Here is an 18,006-nt window from a genome sequence, read left to right as displayed (position 1 = left end):
TTCTGACGGACGGACGGACTGACTGACATACTGACGGACAGTTCAACTGCTATATGCCACCCTACCGGGGGCATAAAAATTGCTTAAAGAGAACGGTTGTGTTTCCTTTTTTCCAGATATTTGTTGTACTTGTATTTTCCTTCCCTAATATATTGCCACGTGACTAAATAAATCTTACAATAAAACTTACATATCAAATCAGAATAACATTTACAATATACTTACTCGATTTCATTATTATGTAGATCTTTCTTGATAAAGACATTTTTATGACCATTATTAGCACAATTAAAATATTGAAGAGATTTTCTGAAGGGTGGTCAATTTATGTACAGTCTATAAACTATACATCATCAGCCTTTTTAGGAAACAACTTTCAATAGAAATAAACTTTTTAAGTGAATTGTAAAAAAACTGTTCCCAATTTCTCATGGACATGTTTAACTATTGCAACTGAATAAGAAATGTATATCTGATGTGAACTGATATTCCAGTCTTCAAAGTTCCCATTTTGAAATAGCTAGCCAGTTAGGCTCAGCGTTCTAGATAAGCTTCATATCAGCGTAATGTACGCATTAGAAATATCAAAATACGCTCAATTTATTATTTCCGTGCGTCCATTTAAGCAAGCCAATCTGGACTTAAGCTAATCCTGTAAATTCTCTGCGTACTACATCGTAAACAAAAAATATAAACAGCTGATTGTCTTTAGCCAAAATATGAGACTGGTTATCGTAAAAATTAGAGCTGGATTGTAGAAATAGTTAGCCAGTCGGTATGTATACTCTGTATCATCTAGACGCATGGTAAATTTAGTATTGATTTTTTACCAGACAGTCAAGCGCTTATGTGTTTATTAAATTACATGAAGTGGTCAGCATGGCTTCTTCCAAGCCAACACAAATTACTTCTTAAAGTAAAATTGCTTCTTTGAGTGCGGCAAAAATTGTATCGAGTAATGAAATTTTACTGCCAATACTGAATGATTTAATTTCCTCAGTTTTCAAATCAAAAAGGAACCACTAAAGGTAATAAAACAACTGTTGAAAGTTGGCAAAAAAGTTTTCCGTGGCCAACGGTGGTGGACAATAAGGACGAAGATCTTCTTAAATGTAATCTGCCAACAATACAAGTTAAAATAACAAGAAATTAAGAAACCTACTTATATGAAAGAATGCACATAGTTAATGGTTAATTATGTTTATTATTAAAGTAGCATGTCTGTACCCCAGCTATATTCTGGTTTTACTTTTAGCAAATTACCCTTCAAGCAAGGCAAAATTTGACCATTTACACCCATGCTTTGAAAAGTGGGGGCATTTACCCCCATGGGTAAAAATTTATCTATAACGCTGAGGCTTGTTTTCATATATAAAAACAAGAGGGTCTGAAAGGCCCAAAGTCGCTCACCTGAGATGACAAGATATTATTGGGACAAATCTTCTGACCAAGTTTCATGAAGATTGGACAATAAATGTGGCCTCTAGAGTGTTAACAAGGTTTTACTATAGCCATATATGAAAAAATGCCCGCCCCTGGTGGCCATGTTTTTTAAGCAACCAAAGCCATTTTTGAACTCATCCAAGATATCATTGGGACAAATCTTCTGACCAACTTTCATGATGATCGGAAAATAAATGTGACCTCTAGAGTGTTAACAAGGTTTAACTACAGCCATATAAGGAAAAATGCCCCGTCCCCGTGGTGGCCATGTTTTTCAACCAACCGGAATCTTTTTTGAACTCATCCAAGATATTATTCGGATGAATCTTCTGACCGAGTTTCATGAAGATCGGACTATAAATGTGGTCTCTAGAGTGTTAACAACAATTTACTATAGCCATATAAGGAAAAATGTCCCGCCCCTTGGCAGCCATGTTTTTCAAGCAAACGTAACCATTTTCAAACTCATCCAAGATATCAATAAGACAAATCTTCTGGCTAAATTTCATGAAGATTGGACAATAAATGTGGCCTCTAGAGTGTTAACAAGGTTTTACAAAAGCCATATATTGCCATATAAGGAAAAATGCCCCGCCCCCTGGTGTCCATGTTTTTAAAGAAACCAAAACCATTTTTGAACTCATCCAAGATATCATTGGGAAAAATCTTATGACCAAGTTTCATGAAGATCGGAATATAAATGTGGCAGAGTGTTAACAAGGTTTTACCATAGCCATATAAGGAAAAATGCCCCGCCCCCTGGTGGCCATGTTTTTCAACCAACCGGCATCATTTTCGAACTTGTCCAAGATGTCATTGGGATGAATGTTCTGACCAAGTTTCATGAAGATCAGACAATAAATGTGGTCTCTAGAGTGTTAACTAGATATTACTATAGCCATATAAGGAAAAATGCCCCGCCCCTTGGCAGCTATGTTTTTCAAGCAAAGGTTACCATGTTTAAACTCATCCAAGATATCATTGGGACAAATCATCTGAGCAAGTTTCATGAAGATCGGAAAATAAATGTGGCCTCTAGAGTGTTAACAAGGTTTTACTAAAGCCATATAAGGAAAAATGCCCCGCCCCCTGGCAGCCATGTTTTTTAACCAACCGGCATCATTTTCGAACTCGTCCAAGATATTATTGGGATAAATCTTCTGACCAAGTTTCATGTAGATTGGGCAATAAATGTGGTCTCCAGAGTGTTAACAAGATTTTACTATAGCCATATATAGCCATATATGGAAAAATGCCACGCCCCTTGGCAGCCATGTTTTTCAAGCAAACGTAACCATTTTCAAACTCATCCAAGATATCATCTTCTGACCAAATTTCATGAAGATTGGACAATAAATGTGGCCTCTAGAGAGTTAACAAGGCAAATGTTGACAGCACACGACGCATGACGGACAAAAGGCGATCACAAAAGCTCACCATGAGCACGTTGTGCTCAGGTGAGCTAAAAAAACAAGAGCTGTGTTTGTGAAACACAATGCCACTTTGAAGCCATATATTTGACCTTGAAGGAAGACCTTTACATTGACCTTTCACCACTCAAAATGTGCAGCTCCATGAGATACACATGCATGTCAAATATCAAGTTGCTATCTTCAATATTGCTAGGTTATGACCAAGGTTTAAGTTTGAGACACACATACAATGACAGACAAACAGGTAAACAAAAGGGCCATGATGGCCCTGAATCGCTCACCTGACTCATTAAGATCAGATGAAAACTATGACCTCTATTGTCTACACAATGTTTTTCTATGATTTGACCTAGTGACCTAGTTCCTGACTCTAGATGACCCAAATACAATCCCAATCCAGATTTCATCAAGATAAACATTCTGACCACAGTTCATAAATATTGGATGAAAACTGTGACCTCTATTGTCAACACAAGGTTTTTCTATTTATTTGACCTAGATTTTTACCCCAGATGACCCAAATACAATCCCACCCAGATTTCATCAAGAATTCTGACCAAATTTCATAAAGGTTGGATGAAAACTGTGATCTCTAATGTCTACACAAGGTTTTTCTATTATTTGACCTAGTGACCTAGTTTTTGACCCCAGATGACCCAAATAAAATCCCAACCCATATTTCATCAAGATAAACATTCTGACCAAATTTCATAAAGATTGGATGAAAACTGTGACCTCTATTGTCTACAGAAGGTTGTTCTATTATTTGACCTAGTGACCTTGTTTTTGACCCCAGATGACCCAAATACAATCCCAAACCGGTTTTCATCAAGATAAACATTTTGACCAAATTTCATCAAGATTGGATGCAAACTGTGACCTCTACTGTCTACACAAACAAATTGCTGACGGACGGACGCACGGACAAACGCAGGCACGCACAACGGACGCCGGACATCACACGATCACATAAGCTCATCGTGTCACTTCATGACAGGTGACCTAAAAATATGTGTCGGAGATAAACATGAACAGTTGTGGTTAAAATCCCATAGAAACAAGGGCTGTTTGTAAAACATGCATGCCCCCCTATATGGGCTATAAGTTGTAGTAGCAGCCATTGTGTGAATACGTTTTTTGTCACTGTGAATGGTGGTGGTGGTGGTGGTGGTGTGTATATAGTAGTAGTAGAGTAGTAGTAGTAGTAGTAGTAAGTAGTAGTAGTGGTAGTAGTAGTAGTAGTAATAGTAGTTGTAGTAGTAGTGAGTAGTAGTAGAAGTAGTAGTAGTCGTGTCTCGCCGTCGTCGTCGTCGTCATGGTCGTGTCCCGACCGTCGTCGTCGTCGTAGTCGTCGTCGTCGTCGTCGTGTGTAGTAGTCGTTAGTCGTCGTCGTGGTAAAACGTCATCGTCGTCGTGGCCGTAGTAGAGTAGTAATAGTAGCGTGGTGGTGGTGGTGGTGATGGTGGTGGTGGTGGTGTTGGTGGTGGTGTAGTAGTACTAGTCGTAGTAGTACTAGTCGTCGTAGTCGCCGTAGTCGTCGTCGTAGTCGTCGTCGTCGTAGTGTAGTAGTATAGTCGTCAGTCGTGGTAGTCGTCGTCGCCGTCGTCGTCGTCGTCGTAGCCGTCGTCGTCGTCGTCGTAGTAGTAGTAGTAGTAGTAGTAGTAGTAGTAGTAGTAGTAGTAGTAGTAGTAGTAGTAGTAGCAGTAGCAGTAGCAGAAGCAGTAGCAGCATTACAAGACCAATACTTAAGAATGATCAAATGGGAAAAGGTAACCTAGCACTGGCAGTAAATATGGGGCTCATTTACAGGTCAGATTTGGAATCTCTGCTGTAAAATGAGATTTTGAATGAATTAAAGGGAGGCAAATCTGTAATAAAAAGAACATGCATAAACCGTAGTTGTTTCCCTTGTTTGAACCATGCTAAATCCTTACAAGTTTGGAAAGAATTGGATGAAAAATTTGGACTTCATTGCATAAACACCATTTTCTCAATTCAAGGGGAGGTAATTCTGTACTTCATGGACCAATAATGCTCATTTTTTGTAGGGTTCGTGTCCTCATTGATATAAAGACACTGTGCAAATTTGGAAAGGATCGGACAAAAAATGTGGAAGATTTTTGAAAGTTTTCACAAAATAGGCAAAAACGAATAAACATGCAAAGTTCAACGAGCTCCTGCGGCCATGTTTTTTGACGAATCAAATTTCTTTGAACAACTTTTTCAGGGGAGCCTTCAAAGGTCATCCCTGTGAATTTTTTTGAAAATCTGATGAGCGGTTTCTGACAAGAAGATTTTTAAAGGTTTTGACCATATATGGTCATGGCGGCCATCTTGGTTATGTGATCAAATTTTTTTTAACAATTCTTTTGTCCCATGACCTAGGGATGCTCCACATGAAATTTAGTTGAAATTGGCTCAATGGTTTAGTAGAAGAAGATGTTTACAAATTGTTTACAGACAGACGGACGGACGGACGGACGCCGGACGCTGAGTGATCACAATAGCTCACCTCGAGCTATCGCTCAGGTGAGCTAAAAACAATATACCCCCGATCATTCGATCCGGGGGCATAAAAATCCAACTCTATATTTGCTAACATGATCACAGTTTACAAAATTAATTACAACTGTTTTCAATCCTCAAACGAAACAGGTTGCAGTATAAGAGAGTTCTTACAACAGGTTCGGCTGCTGTCCTCCTCTTAGCTTTGATGATCTGACGGCTTTTCAGTGTGTCTTCACTCGCCTTAGCAAACTCTCCAGCCTAGACAACAAAGGTCTATCATCAGAAATAATAAACACTAAAGTGTTTTTTGACTTACAAATGGTATTTTTCGGTGAGAAAAATATGTTGGTCTTTTGCTAATTTACATCGGCTTAAAAACAAAAACTAGTGACCTGAAAATCAATAGGGGTCATCTGCGGGTCACGATCAATGTACCTATGAAGTGTCATGATCCTAGGCAAAAGCGTTCTTGAGTTATCATCCGAAAATCATTTTACTATTTCGAGTCACCGTGACCTTGACCTTTGACCTTGTGACCTCAAAATCAATAGGGGTCATCTGCAAGTCATGATCAATCTACCTATGAAGTTTCATGATCCTAGGGGTATGCGTTCTTGAGTTGTCATCCGAAAACCATTTTACTATTTCGGGTCACCGTGACCTTGACCTTTGACCTAGTGACCTCAAAATCAATAGGGGTCATCTGCGAGTCATGATCAATCTACCCATGAAGTTTCATGATCCTAGGCATATGCGTTCTTGAGTTATCATCCGGAAACCATTTTACTATTTTGGGTCACCGTGACCTTGACCTTTGACCTAGTGACCTCAAAATCAATAGGGGTCATCTGCAAGTCATGATCACTAGGCCCAAGCGTTCTTGAGTTATCGTCTAACAACCACCTGGTGGACGGACCGACAGACCGACCGACCGACATGAGCAAAGCAATATACCCCCTCTTCTTCGAAGGGGGGCATAATAAAATTGAGTAAACTACTTAGAGGTAAATTTAAAAGCTTTATGAAGACAAACAATGACAAGATGTCAAACTTTGCAAAAAGCGATTAAAGTTAAATGTTTGTAAATACAACATTCATTATTTCATTTCTAAAGAGTCAAAATTAAACAAGAGCACCGCCTTGCGGGTGCAGACCGCTCATCTATTTTCTTTTTAAAGGTGAAGGGACTCTCATTTTCAATCACAAAGGAGGAAGGGGTGGAGTGAAGAGGGGTGTATAGTGTGGAGGCGTGGACATTAATTACATTATCTTCCAAAAATGAGGAAAAAAAATGCAAACAAGATGCGTTTGTGAAACACAATGTCCCCCTATATGACGTTTGACCTTGTAGGATGACCTTGACCTTGACCCTTCACCACTCAAAATGTGCAGCTCCATGAGATACACATTCATTTCAAATATAAAATTGCTAGCTTCAATATTGCAAAAGTGACATTACATGAGCAATTTTGACCCATATATTTGACCTTTAAGGATGACCTTGACTTTGACCTTTCACCACTCAAAATGTGCAGCTCAATGAGATACACATGCATGCCAAATATCAAGTTGCTATCTTCAATATTGCAAAAGCATTCATAAAATAAGTGATTTGGGCCACATATATTTGACCTCTGACCTTTAAGAATGACCTTGACCTTTCACCACTCAAAATGTGCAGCTCCATGAGTTACACATGCATGCCAAATATCAAGTTGCTATCTTCAATATTGCAAAAGTACTCATAAAATGAGCGATTTTGGCCACATATATTTGACCTCTGACCTTGAAGGATGACCTTGACCTTTCACCACTCAAAATGTGGAGCTCCATGAGATACACATGCATGCCAAATATCAAGTTGCTATCTTGAATATTGAAATACTGCAAAAGTGTACATTAAATTAGCCATTTTGACCCATATATTTGACCTTTGACCTTAAAGGATGACCTTGACCTTGAGCTTTCACCACTCAAAATGTGCAGCTCCATGAGATACATATGCATGCCAAATATCAAGTTGCTATCTTCAATATTGCAAAAGTTATTGCAAATGTAAAAGTTGGCGCAAACAGACAGACAGACAGACAGACAGACAGACCAACAGACAGGGCAAAAACAATATGTCCCCCACTACTATAGTGGAGGACATAAAAAAAAAAAAAAATTCCGGTGGGGTGGGTGGGGATTCTTGGGTGTGATGGTTGGACGGTTTTTCAAACATAAAATAATAAAAATAAATATTTATGTTTTTTAACCGTTTAAAAAAAAATAATTTGGGGGTGGGGGGTGGGGGGGGGGGGGTAGTGTGAGGATGTGGTGGTCATTTGTGAGATGATCTTAAAAAAAAAAAAAAAAATTAGGGGGGGGGGGTGAATTCGGGGGGTGGGGAGGGGTGGGGGGGTGGGGGGTATTCTTGGGTGCAATGGTTGGACGGTATTTCAAACATAAAATAATAAAAATAAATATTTGTGTTTTTTAACTGTTTCCAAAAAAACTTGGGGGTGGGGTGGGGGGGGTATAGTATAGTGTGAGGGTGTGGTGGTCATTTGTGAGATCATCTTTAAAAAAAAAAAAAAAAAAATTCGGGGGGGGGGGGGGGGTGGGTGGGGGAATTCGGGGGGGGGGGGAAGGAGGGGGGGAGGGGGGGGTTCTTGGATGCGATGGTTGGACGGTATTTCAAACATAAAATAATAAAAATAAATATTTGTGTTTTTTAACCGTTTCAAAAAATAAATAAATTGGGGGTGGGTGGGGTGGGGGGGGGGGGGTATAGTATAGTGTGAGGGTGTGGTGGTCATTTGTGAGATGATCTTTAAAAAAACTAAACAAATTAAAAACAAATTAGGGGGGGATTCGGGGGGGGGATTCGGGGGGGGGATTCGGGGGGAGGGGGTATAGTATAGTGTGAGGGTGTGGTGGTCATTTGTGAGATGATCTTTAATAAAAAAAAAAAAATTAAAAACAAATTAGGGGGGGATTCGGGGGGGGGGGGGGATTCGGGGGTATAGTATAGTGTGAGGGTGTGGTGGTCATTTGTGAGATGATCTTAAAAAAAAAAAAAAAAAAATAGGGGAGGTGGAATTCGGGGGGGAGGGGGGGGGGGGGGGAGAAGAGAGGTGTGGGGGGTATTTTTGGTAGCGATGGTTGGACGGTATTTCAAACATAAAATAATAACAATAAATATTTGTGTTTTTTAACCGTTTAAAAAAAAACAATTTGGGGGGGGTATAGTACAGTGTGAGGGTGTGGTGGTCATTTGTGAGATGATCTTAAAAAAAAAAAAAAAAAAAAAAAATAGGAGGGGATTCCGGGGGTGGGGGGGGGGGGGGGGGGGGCGGGGGGGGGGGGGGGGGTGGGGGGGGAGTGATTCGGGAGAGGGGAGGGCACGGGGGATGGTTTGGGTGGAGTCTATTGGGGTATGTCAGGTAAGAGTAGTTTTGTCAAAGTATCAATCAAATCTAATAAAGAAGTTATGGCATTTTTACCAAAATTTAATAATTTGACCTTGAGAGTCAAGGTCATTCAAAGGTCAAGGTAAAATTCAACTTGCCAGGTACAGTAACCTCATGATAGCATGAAAGTATTTGAAGTTTGAAAGCAATAGCCTTGATACTTTAGAAGTAGGTGGATCGAAACACAAAATTTAACCATAAATTCAAAGTTACTAAGTCAAAAAAGGGCCATAATTCCGTAAAAATGACAACCAGAGTTATGCAACTTGTCCTTTTACTGTACCCTTATGATAGTTTGCGAGTGTTCCAAGTATGAAAGCAATATCTATGATAGTTTAGGGGTAAAAAGGACCAAAACACAAAACTTAACCAAATTTTCAATTTTCTAAGTATAAAGGGCCCATAATTCCGTCCAAATGCCAGTCAGAGTTACATAACTTTGCCTGCACAGTCCCCTTATGATAGTTAATAAGTGTTGCAAGTATGAAAGCAATAGCTTTGATACTGTAGGAATAAAGTGGACCTAAACACAAAACTTAACCAAATTTTCAATTTTCTAAGTATAAAAAGGGCATATAATTCTGTCAAAAAGCCAGTCAGAGTTACATAACTTTGCCTGCACAGTCCCCTTATGATAGTTAGTAAGTGTTGCAAGTATGAAAGCAATAGCTTTGATACTTAAGGAATAAAATGGACCTCAACACAAAACTTAACCAAAATTTTCAAATTTCTAAGTATAAAAAGGGCACATAATTCTCTCAAAATGCACGCCAGAGTTATCTAACTTTGCCTGCCCAGTCCCCTCATGATAGTAAGTAAGTGTACCAAGTTTGAATGCAATAGCATTGATACTTTCTGAGAAAAGTGGACCTAAACACAAAACTTAACCGGACGCCGACGCCAACGCCGACGCCAAGGTGATGACAATAGCTCATAATTTTTTTTCAAAAAATAGATGAGCTAAAAATCATCCGACGAAAACTGGCTGATAATATGCACATCTCCTCTTGGTAGTGAAGCTTCCCATTAAGTTTTATTGAATTCCGGTCATTAGTTGCTGAGAAATAGCCCAAACAAGAATTGCACTATATGTACAGTTAATGGAAAATTTCAAAGGGCCATAACTCTGTGAAAAATCATCCGACCAAAACCGGCTGATAATATGCACATCTCCTCTTGGTAGTGAAGCTTCCCATAAAGTTTAATTGCATTCCGGTCATTAATTGCTGAGAAATAGCCCGGACAAGAATTGCACTATATGTACAGTTAATGGCAAATTTCAAAGGGCCATAACTCTGTGAAAAATCATCCGACCAGAACCCACTGATAATATGCACATCTCCTCTTGGTAGTGAAGCTTCCCATAAAGTTTCATTGAATTCCGGTCATTAGTTGCTGGGAAATAGCCCGGACAAAAAATTTGCACGGACGGACACACGGACGGACGGACAGACGAAGCGGCGACTATATGCCCCCCAATTTTTTTTGGGGGGTGTCTAATAGTAAATTAGTAATGTAACTGATCCTTTAATTAGCCATCATGCATTAATTATGGACAAACCTTACATCTCAAATTTTATTTCAGTACCATTTGTCTTTTTAAAAAAACATTTCTTGTTAACCTTTTTTACATCCAGGCTGATGGTTGATGATGTTGACGGTCCAGTTGTTCGTGTTTCAGATACGTCTGATGACATTTGATAAACTGTACTCATATCATGCAACTCATGAGATGAAGTATTCCCTTCAGTTGTTTGAACTTGGTTGAATGGTTCTGCTTCTTTTATAGACTCTTCCTTTTTCGTTTTCTTCCAAATATTTGTTTTGTCAACCAAAAAGGCTAATAACATAAAGCATACTGGTACAACAGAATTCAGGATAAACCGCAAATATTAAGTTAACAGTGTTTAGAAAAGGTACTTTGACTGCAGAAGGTCTTCAAACTTTTAACTCGACAACATGCAGCATTAATTTTGTTATCAGCATAGGGGTCTTACCAATTATGATTAGGAACATTAAGGACTCTGTAAAACAATTTGTTTTTAAGTACCGTAATTACTCTATGTTTTCGGACACTTAAAAATAAAAATAAATTTCGTGTCCGAAAACTTAGATACGAAATATATTCACAAAATACAGGTGTCCGAAAACTTAGAGTCGAAAATTGAAGTGTCTGAAAAAGCGTCAATTGTATCAACGACTACGGGTAATAGCACGCGCTTGTAAAATACCATGCCGTATAGTATAAATTACAGTTATGTGTGTTTGCACTGCATTTTAAATAATTTTAAATGCTTAATTTATTTGACAGATCGTTACTACAAGGTTGTACTTTGACCAACAAGTTCAAAGATGAGCATGTGATGTACCGATACTCACTAGTATGAACCTGTAATTAAAGCAAAAAAAGCAAACAATGAATTCTCTGTCTGTTCATTTCTGATAGTTGTTGTCTTACACCTTCCATTGTTCGTAAAACTTGCAATAGGGAGCATCACACTTTGAAGCGTTTAGTATTTGTCACAGTTATTTTACTGAGAAGGGGAAGTACTATTGCGGTAGATAATAGCACAGTTCTGCTGTGATGTCACTAATTGCTAAGCTGACCGGTACATAGGTCACGTGGTTTAACCACAGACAAAGGATTCACTCATGCAGATTCACTCATGTTAATTGGCACTACCACTGGTAATTGTCATAACGCTTATGCTTTGGGCGAAACCATTGATTCATACCGGTTAACAAGGTTATTTACCCCATAACGCAAATGTAATGGTCCGTTGCCCTCAGGCATGCACCTGTCATGTTTTATGATGTTAATCTGGTTGTAAAACCCCATGATCGAAGTGTCATTAGATATCGAAAACAGGACCGAAATTTGGTAAAATAGCGCTGTAAAATATACTGTCCGAAAACTTAGAGACATTAATTATGGACGAAAACTCGTGTGTCCGAAAATTAACAGTCACGAAAAATAATTATTTTTGCTAAAAAACGGGGTGTCCGAAAACTTAGAGTGTCCGAAAACATAGAGTAATTACGGTAGTTCACACTGTAATATGTTGATTTAGTATATGACATCAAACTTGGAATGAACATCATTTTGGTGATAATCTAACACAAAACTGTGCATTTAATGTTTTGTATGTATTTTTGTAATATTCTTTCTATACTTTACAAATAATACAAGGGCTTTTTGTAAAACATGCATGCCCCCCATATGGGCTGTCAGTTGTAGTGGCAGCCATTGTGTGAATACGTTTTTTGTCACTGTGACCTTGACCTTTGACCTAATGTAAGTTATCATCCGGAAACCATTGTACTATTTCGAGTCACTGTGACCTTGACCTTTGACCTAGTGACCTGAAAATCAATAGGGGTCATCTGCCAGTCATGATCAAGGGGGAGTAAGAGGGGGGTATAATGTGGGGTGGGGTAATTTATATGATGTTAAAAAAAAGAGGGGGTGGGTGGTGGGGGGGGGGTAGGGGGTGGGGGGGGGGTAGGGGGTGGGGGGTGAGAGGGGGTAAAGATGTGGTGTGTGGTAATTTATTAGATGTTTAAAAAAATGGGGGGTTGGGGGGTGGGGGGTAGGAGGGGGGGGTTGAGAGGGGGGTATAATGTGGGGTGGGGTAATTTATAAGATGTTTAAAAAAAAATTGGGGGTGGGGGGGTGAGAGGGGGTTATAATGTGGGGTGTGGTAATTTATTAGATGTTTAAAAAAAATATTTTTTTTCTTTTTTTTTTGGAGGGGGGATGGGGGGTGGGGGGTAGGGGGGGTGGGGGTGAGAGAGGGGATATAATGTGGGGTGTGGTATTTTATAAGATGTTAAAAAAAAAATTGCGGGGTGGGGGTGGGGGTAGGGGGTGGGGGCATGAGAGGGGGTAATAATGTGGGGTGTGGTAATTTATTAGATGTTTAAAAAAACAAGACGTGTTTTTGAAACACAATGTCCCCCTATATGACGTTTGACCTTGAAGGATGACCTTGACCTTGTGAAGGATGACCTTTCAGCACTCAAAATGTGCAGCTCCATGGAGGTACACATGCATGCCAAATATCAAGTTGCTATCTTCAATATTGCAAAAGTATTCATAAAATAAGTTATTTGGGCCACATATATTTGACCTCTGACCTTGAAGGATGACCTTGACCTTCCACCACTCAAAATGTGCAGCTCCATGAGATGCACATGCATGCCAAATATCAAGTTGCTATCTTCAATATTGAAAAAGTATTTATAAAATAAGCGATTTTGGCCACATATATTTGACCTCTGACCTTGAAGGATGACCTTGACCTTTCACCACTCAAAATGTGCAGCTCCATGAGATACACATGCATGCCAAATATCAAGTTGCTATCTTCAATATTGCAAAAGTATTCATAAAATGAGCGATTTTGGCCACATATATTAGACCCGTGACCTTGAAGGATGACCTTGACCTTGAACTTTCACCACTCAAAATGTGCAGCTTCATGAGATACACATGCATGACAAATATGAAGTTCCTATCTACAATACAACAAAAGTTATTGCAAAATGTTAAAGTTGGCGCAAACAAACCAACAGACCAACGGACCAACAGACAGGGCAAAAACAGTATGTCCCCCACTACTATAGTGGGGGACATAAAAATTTGGGGGGGGGGGTTGGGGGGGTATGGGGGAGTGAGAGGGGGGTAAAATGTGGGGTGTGGTAATTTATAAGATGTTTAAAAAAAAATTGGGGGGGGGGGGAATTGGGGGGTGCGGGGTTGGGGGGGTGGGGGGTGAGAGGGGGGTATAATGTGGGGGTGTGGTAATTTATAAGATGTTTAAAAAAAATTGGGGGGGGGTAGGGGGGGTAATAATGTGGGGTGGGGTAATTTATTAGATGTTTAAAAAAATAATTGGGGGGGGGGGTTGGGGGGGGGGAGTTAGGGGGTAGTGGGGAGTAAGAGGGCTGTATAATGTGGGGTGTGGTAATTTATTAGATGTTTAAAAAAATGGGGGGGCGTGGGGGGTAGGGGGGTCGGGGGAGTGAGAGGGGGGTATAATGTGGGGTGGGGTTATTTAATAATGTTTCAAAAAAATAAAATATAAAAGTGTGGGGGTTGGCGGTGGGGGGCGGGTAGGGGGGGGTGGGGGGGGTAGGGGGGGGTAGGGGGTGGGTGGGTAGGGGGGGTGGGGGTGAGAGGGGGTTATAATGTGGGGTGTGGTAATTTATTAAATGATGTTTTAAAAAAAAAATGGGGGGGGGGGTAAGGTTGGGTGGGGGGGGGGGAAGGGATTCTGGTAGGGGCGTGGTGGGTATTGTTTCGTTTGAATCCATTGTGGTATTCAGGTAAGTGTTGTTTTGTCAAAGTAATAATAAAATGTAATCATAAACAAGGGCTGTTTGTAAAACATGCATGCCCCTCATATGGGCTCTCTGTTGTAGTGACAGCCATTGTGTGAATATGTTTTTTGTCACTGTGACCTTGACCTTTGACCTAGTGACCTGAAAATCAATAGGGGTCATCTGCCAGTCATGATCAATGTACCTATGAAGTTTCATGATCCTAGCCATAAGCGTTCTTGAGTTATCATCCGGAAACCATTTTACTATTTCGGGTCACCGTGACCTTGACCTTTGACCTAGTGACCTGAAAATCAATAGGGGTCATCTGCAATCATGATCAATCTACCTATCAAGTTTCATGATCCTAGGAATAAGCGTTCTTCAGTTATCATCCGGAAACGATTTTACTATTTCGGGTCACTGTGAACTTGACCTTTGACCTAATGACCTCAAAATCGATAGGGGTCATCTGCGAGTAATGATCAATGTACCTATGAAGTTTTATGATCCTAGGCAAAAGCGTTCTTGAGTTATGATCCGGGAACCATTTTACTATTTCGGGTCACCATGACCTTGACCTAGTGACGGTGACCTTGACCTTTGACCTAGTGACCTGATAATCAATAGGGGTCAACTGCGAGTCATGATCAATCTACCTATCAAGTTTCATGATCCTAGGCATAAGCGTTCTTGAGTTATCATCCGGAAACCATTTTACTATTTCGGGTCACCACAGGGGTTTTTCTGCCTATTTTGGGAAAAGGAGTCTGACCAAATTGGGAATTTTTATCGACAAAATTGTCCATTTTGGGAATTTTCGAGTCGATGAAACAGTCAATTTGGGAATTTTATCATGCTTAAATAAGTAGGTGGTTTTACAAAAAAACATGTTTTTATTTGTTATTTTGTCTTCAAAAACAAACACTGGTAACAGGTAAGTAAGTCACACAAGTCACAGCATGATTTTTCTTTGCTTTCTTAAAATAACATTAGACAGAAATTAACTACACATACAAATAAAATGTTATTATTTCCAATTGGATTCTTCAACTCATAGCCACAATAGGCAAGCCAGTTACATTTAACAAAACATTAATTTTACTGCTACATTATTAATTTATTTAACGACTATATCATTTTACCTGATACTTCACCGCTCATTACATTAGCACCATCAAAGCCAACAAATCTACACCGCCGTATGTCGATCCCTTTTCCAATGCAACACTGCTGTAGTACTTATCGTTATGGGAAGCCATGCTTGAAAATAAGCGTCTACAGATTTGGACTAGAATGTGTATTGTGCGGCTCTATATACTTGTTATAATGCGGAACAGTTCGAACCTTATCGCTGTCAATGTTAGCAGATGCATCCGACAAATACACCTGCTAAAATCTGTGTAGCTAAAGGCTTAATTACGTCGCGGATGAAGGGAAGTCACTCTTTCGATATAAATTATGTTTACTTTTTACGATTTTGAAAGAATTTTTTTTTTGGAATTGGGAAATATGTAATCAAAATTCGATTGGGAACGGGTCCGTTTGCTTTGGGAATGCCTCCGTTGTCCGGAGGCGCAGACAGTGCAGAAAAACCCCTGCACCATGACCTTGACCTTTGACCTAGTGACCTGAAAATCAATAGGGGTCATCTGCGAGTCATGATCAATGTACCTATGAAGTTTCATGATCCTAGGCATAAGCGTTCTTGAGTTATCATCCAGAAACCATTTTACTATTTCGGGTCACCGTGACCTTAACCTTTGACCTAGTGACCTGAAAATCAATAGGGGTCATCTGCCAGCCATTATCAATCTACCTACAAAGTTTCATGATCCTAGGCATAAGCATTCTTGAGTTATCATCCGGAAACCATTTTACTATTTCGGGTCACTGTGACCTTGACCTTTGACCTAGTGACCTGAAAATCAATAGGGGTCATCTGCGAGTCATGATCAATCTACCTATCAAGTTTCATGATCCTAGGCCTAAGCGTTCTTGAGTTATCATCCAGAAACCATTTTACTATTTCGGGTCACTGTGACCTTGACCTTTGACCTAGCTACCTGAAAATCAAAAGGGGTCATCTGCGAGTCATGATCAATGTACCTATGAAGTTTCATGATCCTAGCCCTAAGCGTTCTTGAGTTATCATCCGGAAACCATTTTACTATTTTGGGTCATTGTGACCTTGACCTTTGACATAGTGACCTGAAAATCAATAGGGGTCATCTGCGAGTCATGATCAATGTACCTATGAAGTTTCATGATCCTAGGCCCAAGCGTTCTTGAGTTATCATCCAGAAACCACCTGGTGGACGGACCGACCGACCGACCAACTGACCGACATATGCAAAGCAATATACCCCCTCTTCTTCGAAGGGGGGCATAAAAAGTTGTTTTCTTTTATTTGACTTTTGAGCTAGTTTTCCATCCCAAGTGACCCTGATTCGATTACGGCGGAGATATCAGTGAAATCGGAACAAATATTGTGACATTGTTTCATGAAGATTGGACAATACATTACGCTTCTAGAGTGTTCACTCAGCAAATGTTTTCACTGAACTACGAACAGCGCACAAAAGCGATCACAAAAGATCATCATCAGAGCATTGTGCTCTAGTGAGTTAAAAACCGACGTCCAATCACACCTTATACAATTTTTTTTCATAAAGCATAAACACATGTGTATAAAAGCTGTTGTTGATGAAATTATTTAAAGTCTCATTTGTATGAACATGTATTTTCGTTTTGTTTCGCTTCAGTCGTATTAATACTAGTAGATTCAGCAACGGTGTGTCGCAAATTGTATGTAGGCAGATAAGGGCATTCTAAGAACTTTATAAACCTCAGTAAACAGGAAAGAGATATGACAGCATTAAGATGTGGCTGTACAATGTCAAGTGTTCATACTTATATTGCATACTTGCATGTCTAATGATATAAAGATGGCAATTTATTAAAATATCTATAGAAAATATTCATTTAAGAATTTGAAAGGGAGAACACGTGTACGTATTAATGATATTGAAGTTAGCATTGAAATTAGTCATGCGTTACATATTTCCTTTGTATCCAACTATACAGTAACTTAGTTTAAACGTCTTTATTCTCTCTAAACCGCAGTTAGTTTACTTGTTAATTGTACTTTAATTGATGAATATTATACCAAACGTATCGTGTTTTTTTTCCTTGTATCCATTTGCGTCTGTCAGTTACATGCTGTAACTTGCCAACATTTAATAAATTCCATCTTCAATTACATTTTTTGTTTAAAAAAGTATTCAAACCTTCCTTTCGGTCTTCATAGATATTTTTCAGCGTGCGTTTTACAGCTTTCTCGGACAAGGCCAGAGTGTCTTGCTGAAGCTGGAAAGGAACGGATTTGACATTGAAAATACATTTCACATTTGCCAAGTAAAATATCGACAAGACTTCCGGTCATGTCATAGATGTCAATATTGAAATGGTTAATATAAGATTATGTATGATAATATAATCAATACAACTATCATATGACTCCTAAAATGTTCAATCATGCATTCGCAAGTTTAAGAAATCCCAAACAAAGTAGCGCAGACATTGCATTCCTACTAGAATAAATACATGTGCATGCAAGGAAATAATGCTGTAGATTAATAAATTTAATTACCTGTTTAAGGTAAGTGCGTGCATCCGCAGCTGGCTTAAAACTAAATAGGTGTGCAGGATCATTAAGGAGATTTAAAAGACAATCGAAGAAGCTGATCATATCACCATCACATATTTCTATGTCCTGTAGGTGTCGTAGTTCCTTAACTTCTTCTCGTGCCTGTAAGTCAATTAATGTATTCACTAATTACTCA

The 18,006-nt window shown here is 39.3% G+C and overlaps 1 protein-coding gene across 2 annotated transcripts in view; it reads right to left on the bottom strand.

The window, feature by feature from the left end:
• Positions 1-18,006, bottom strand: part of LOC127866659 (uncharacterized) — an 82,913-nt gene that overhangs the window by 28,809 nt on the left and 36,098 nt on the right. The window contains exons 3-6 of one of the 2 annotated variants that reach the window (XM_052407374.1): positions 17,814-17,972; positions 17,452-17,530; positions 10,462-10,679; positions 5,556-5,642 (exon numbers count right to left, since the gene is read on the bottom strand). In XM_052407374.1, coding sequence (XP_052263334.1) covers positions 5,556-5,642; positions 10,462-10,679; positions 17,452-17,530; positions 17,814-17,972 — 543 coding nt within the window. The remainder of the gene's footprint in view (positions 1-5,555; positions 5,643-10,461; positions 10,680-17,451; positions 17,531-17,813; positions 17,973-18,006) is intronic. The other variant, XM_052407375.1, reaches the window with a different exon arrangement.

This window comes from Dreissena polymorpha, chromosome 2 (assembly GCF_020536995.1).
Source record: "Dreissena polymorpha isolate Duluth1 chromosome 2, UMN_Dpol_1.0, whole genome shotgun sequence".
Taxonomy (NCBI): domain Eukaryota; kingdom Metazoa; phylum Mollusca; class Bivalvia; order Myida; family Dreissenidae; genus Dreissena; species Dreissena polymorpha.
Note: the sequence above shows the minus strand (reverse complement) of the source record. Positions and strands in the feature narration are given on the sequence as shown.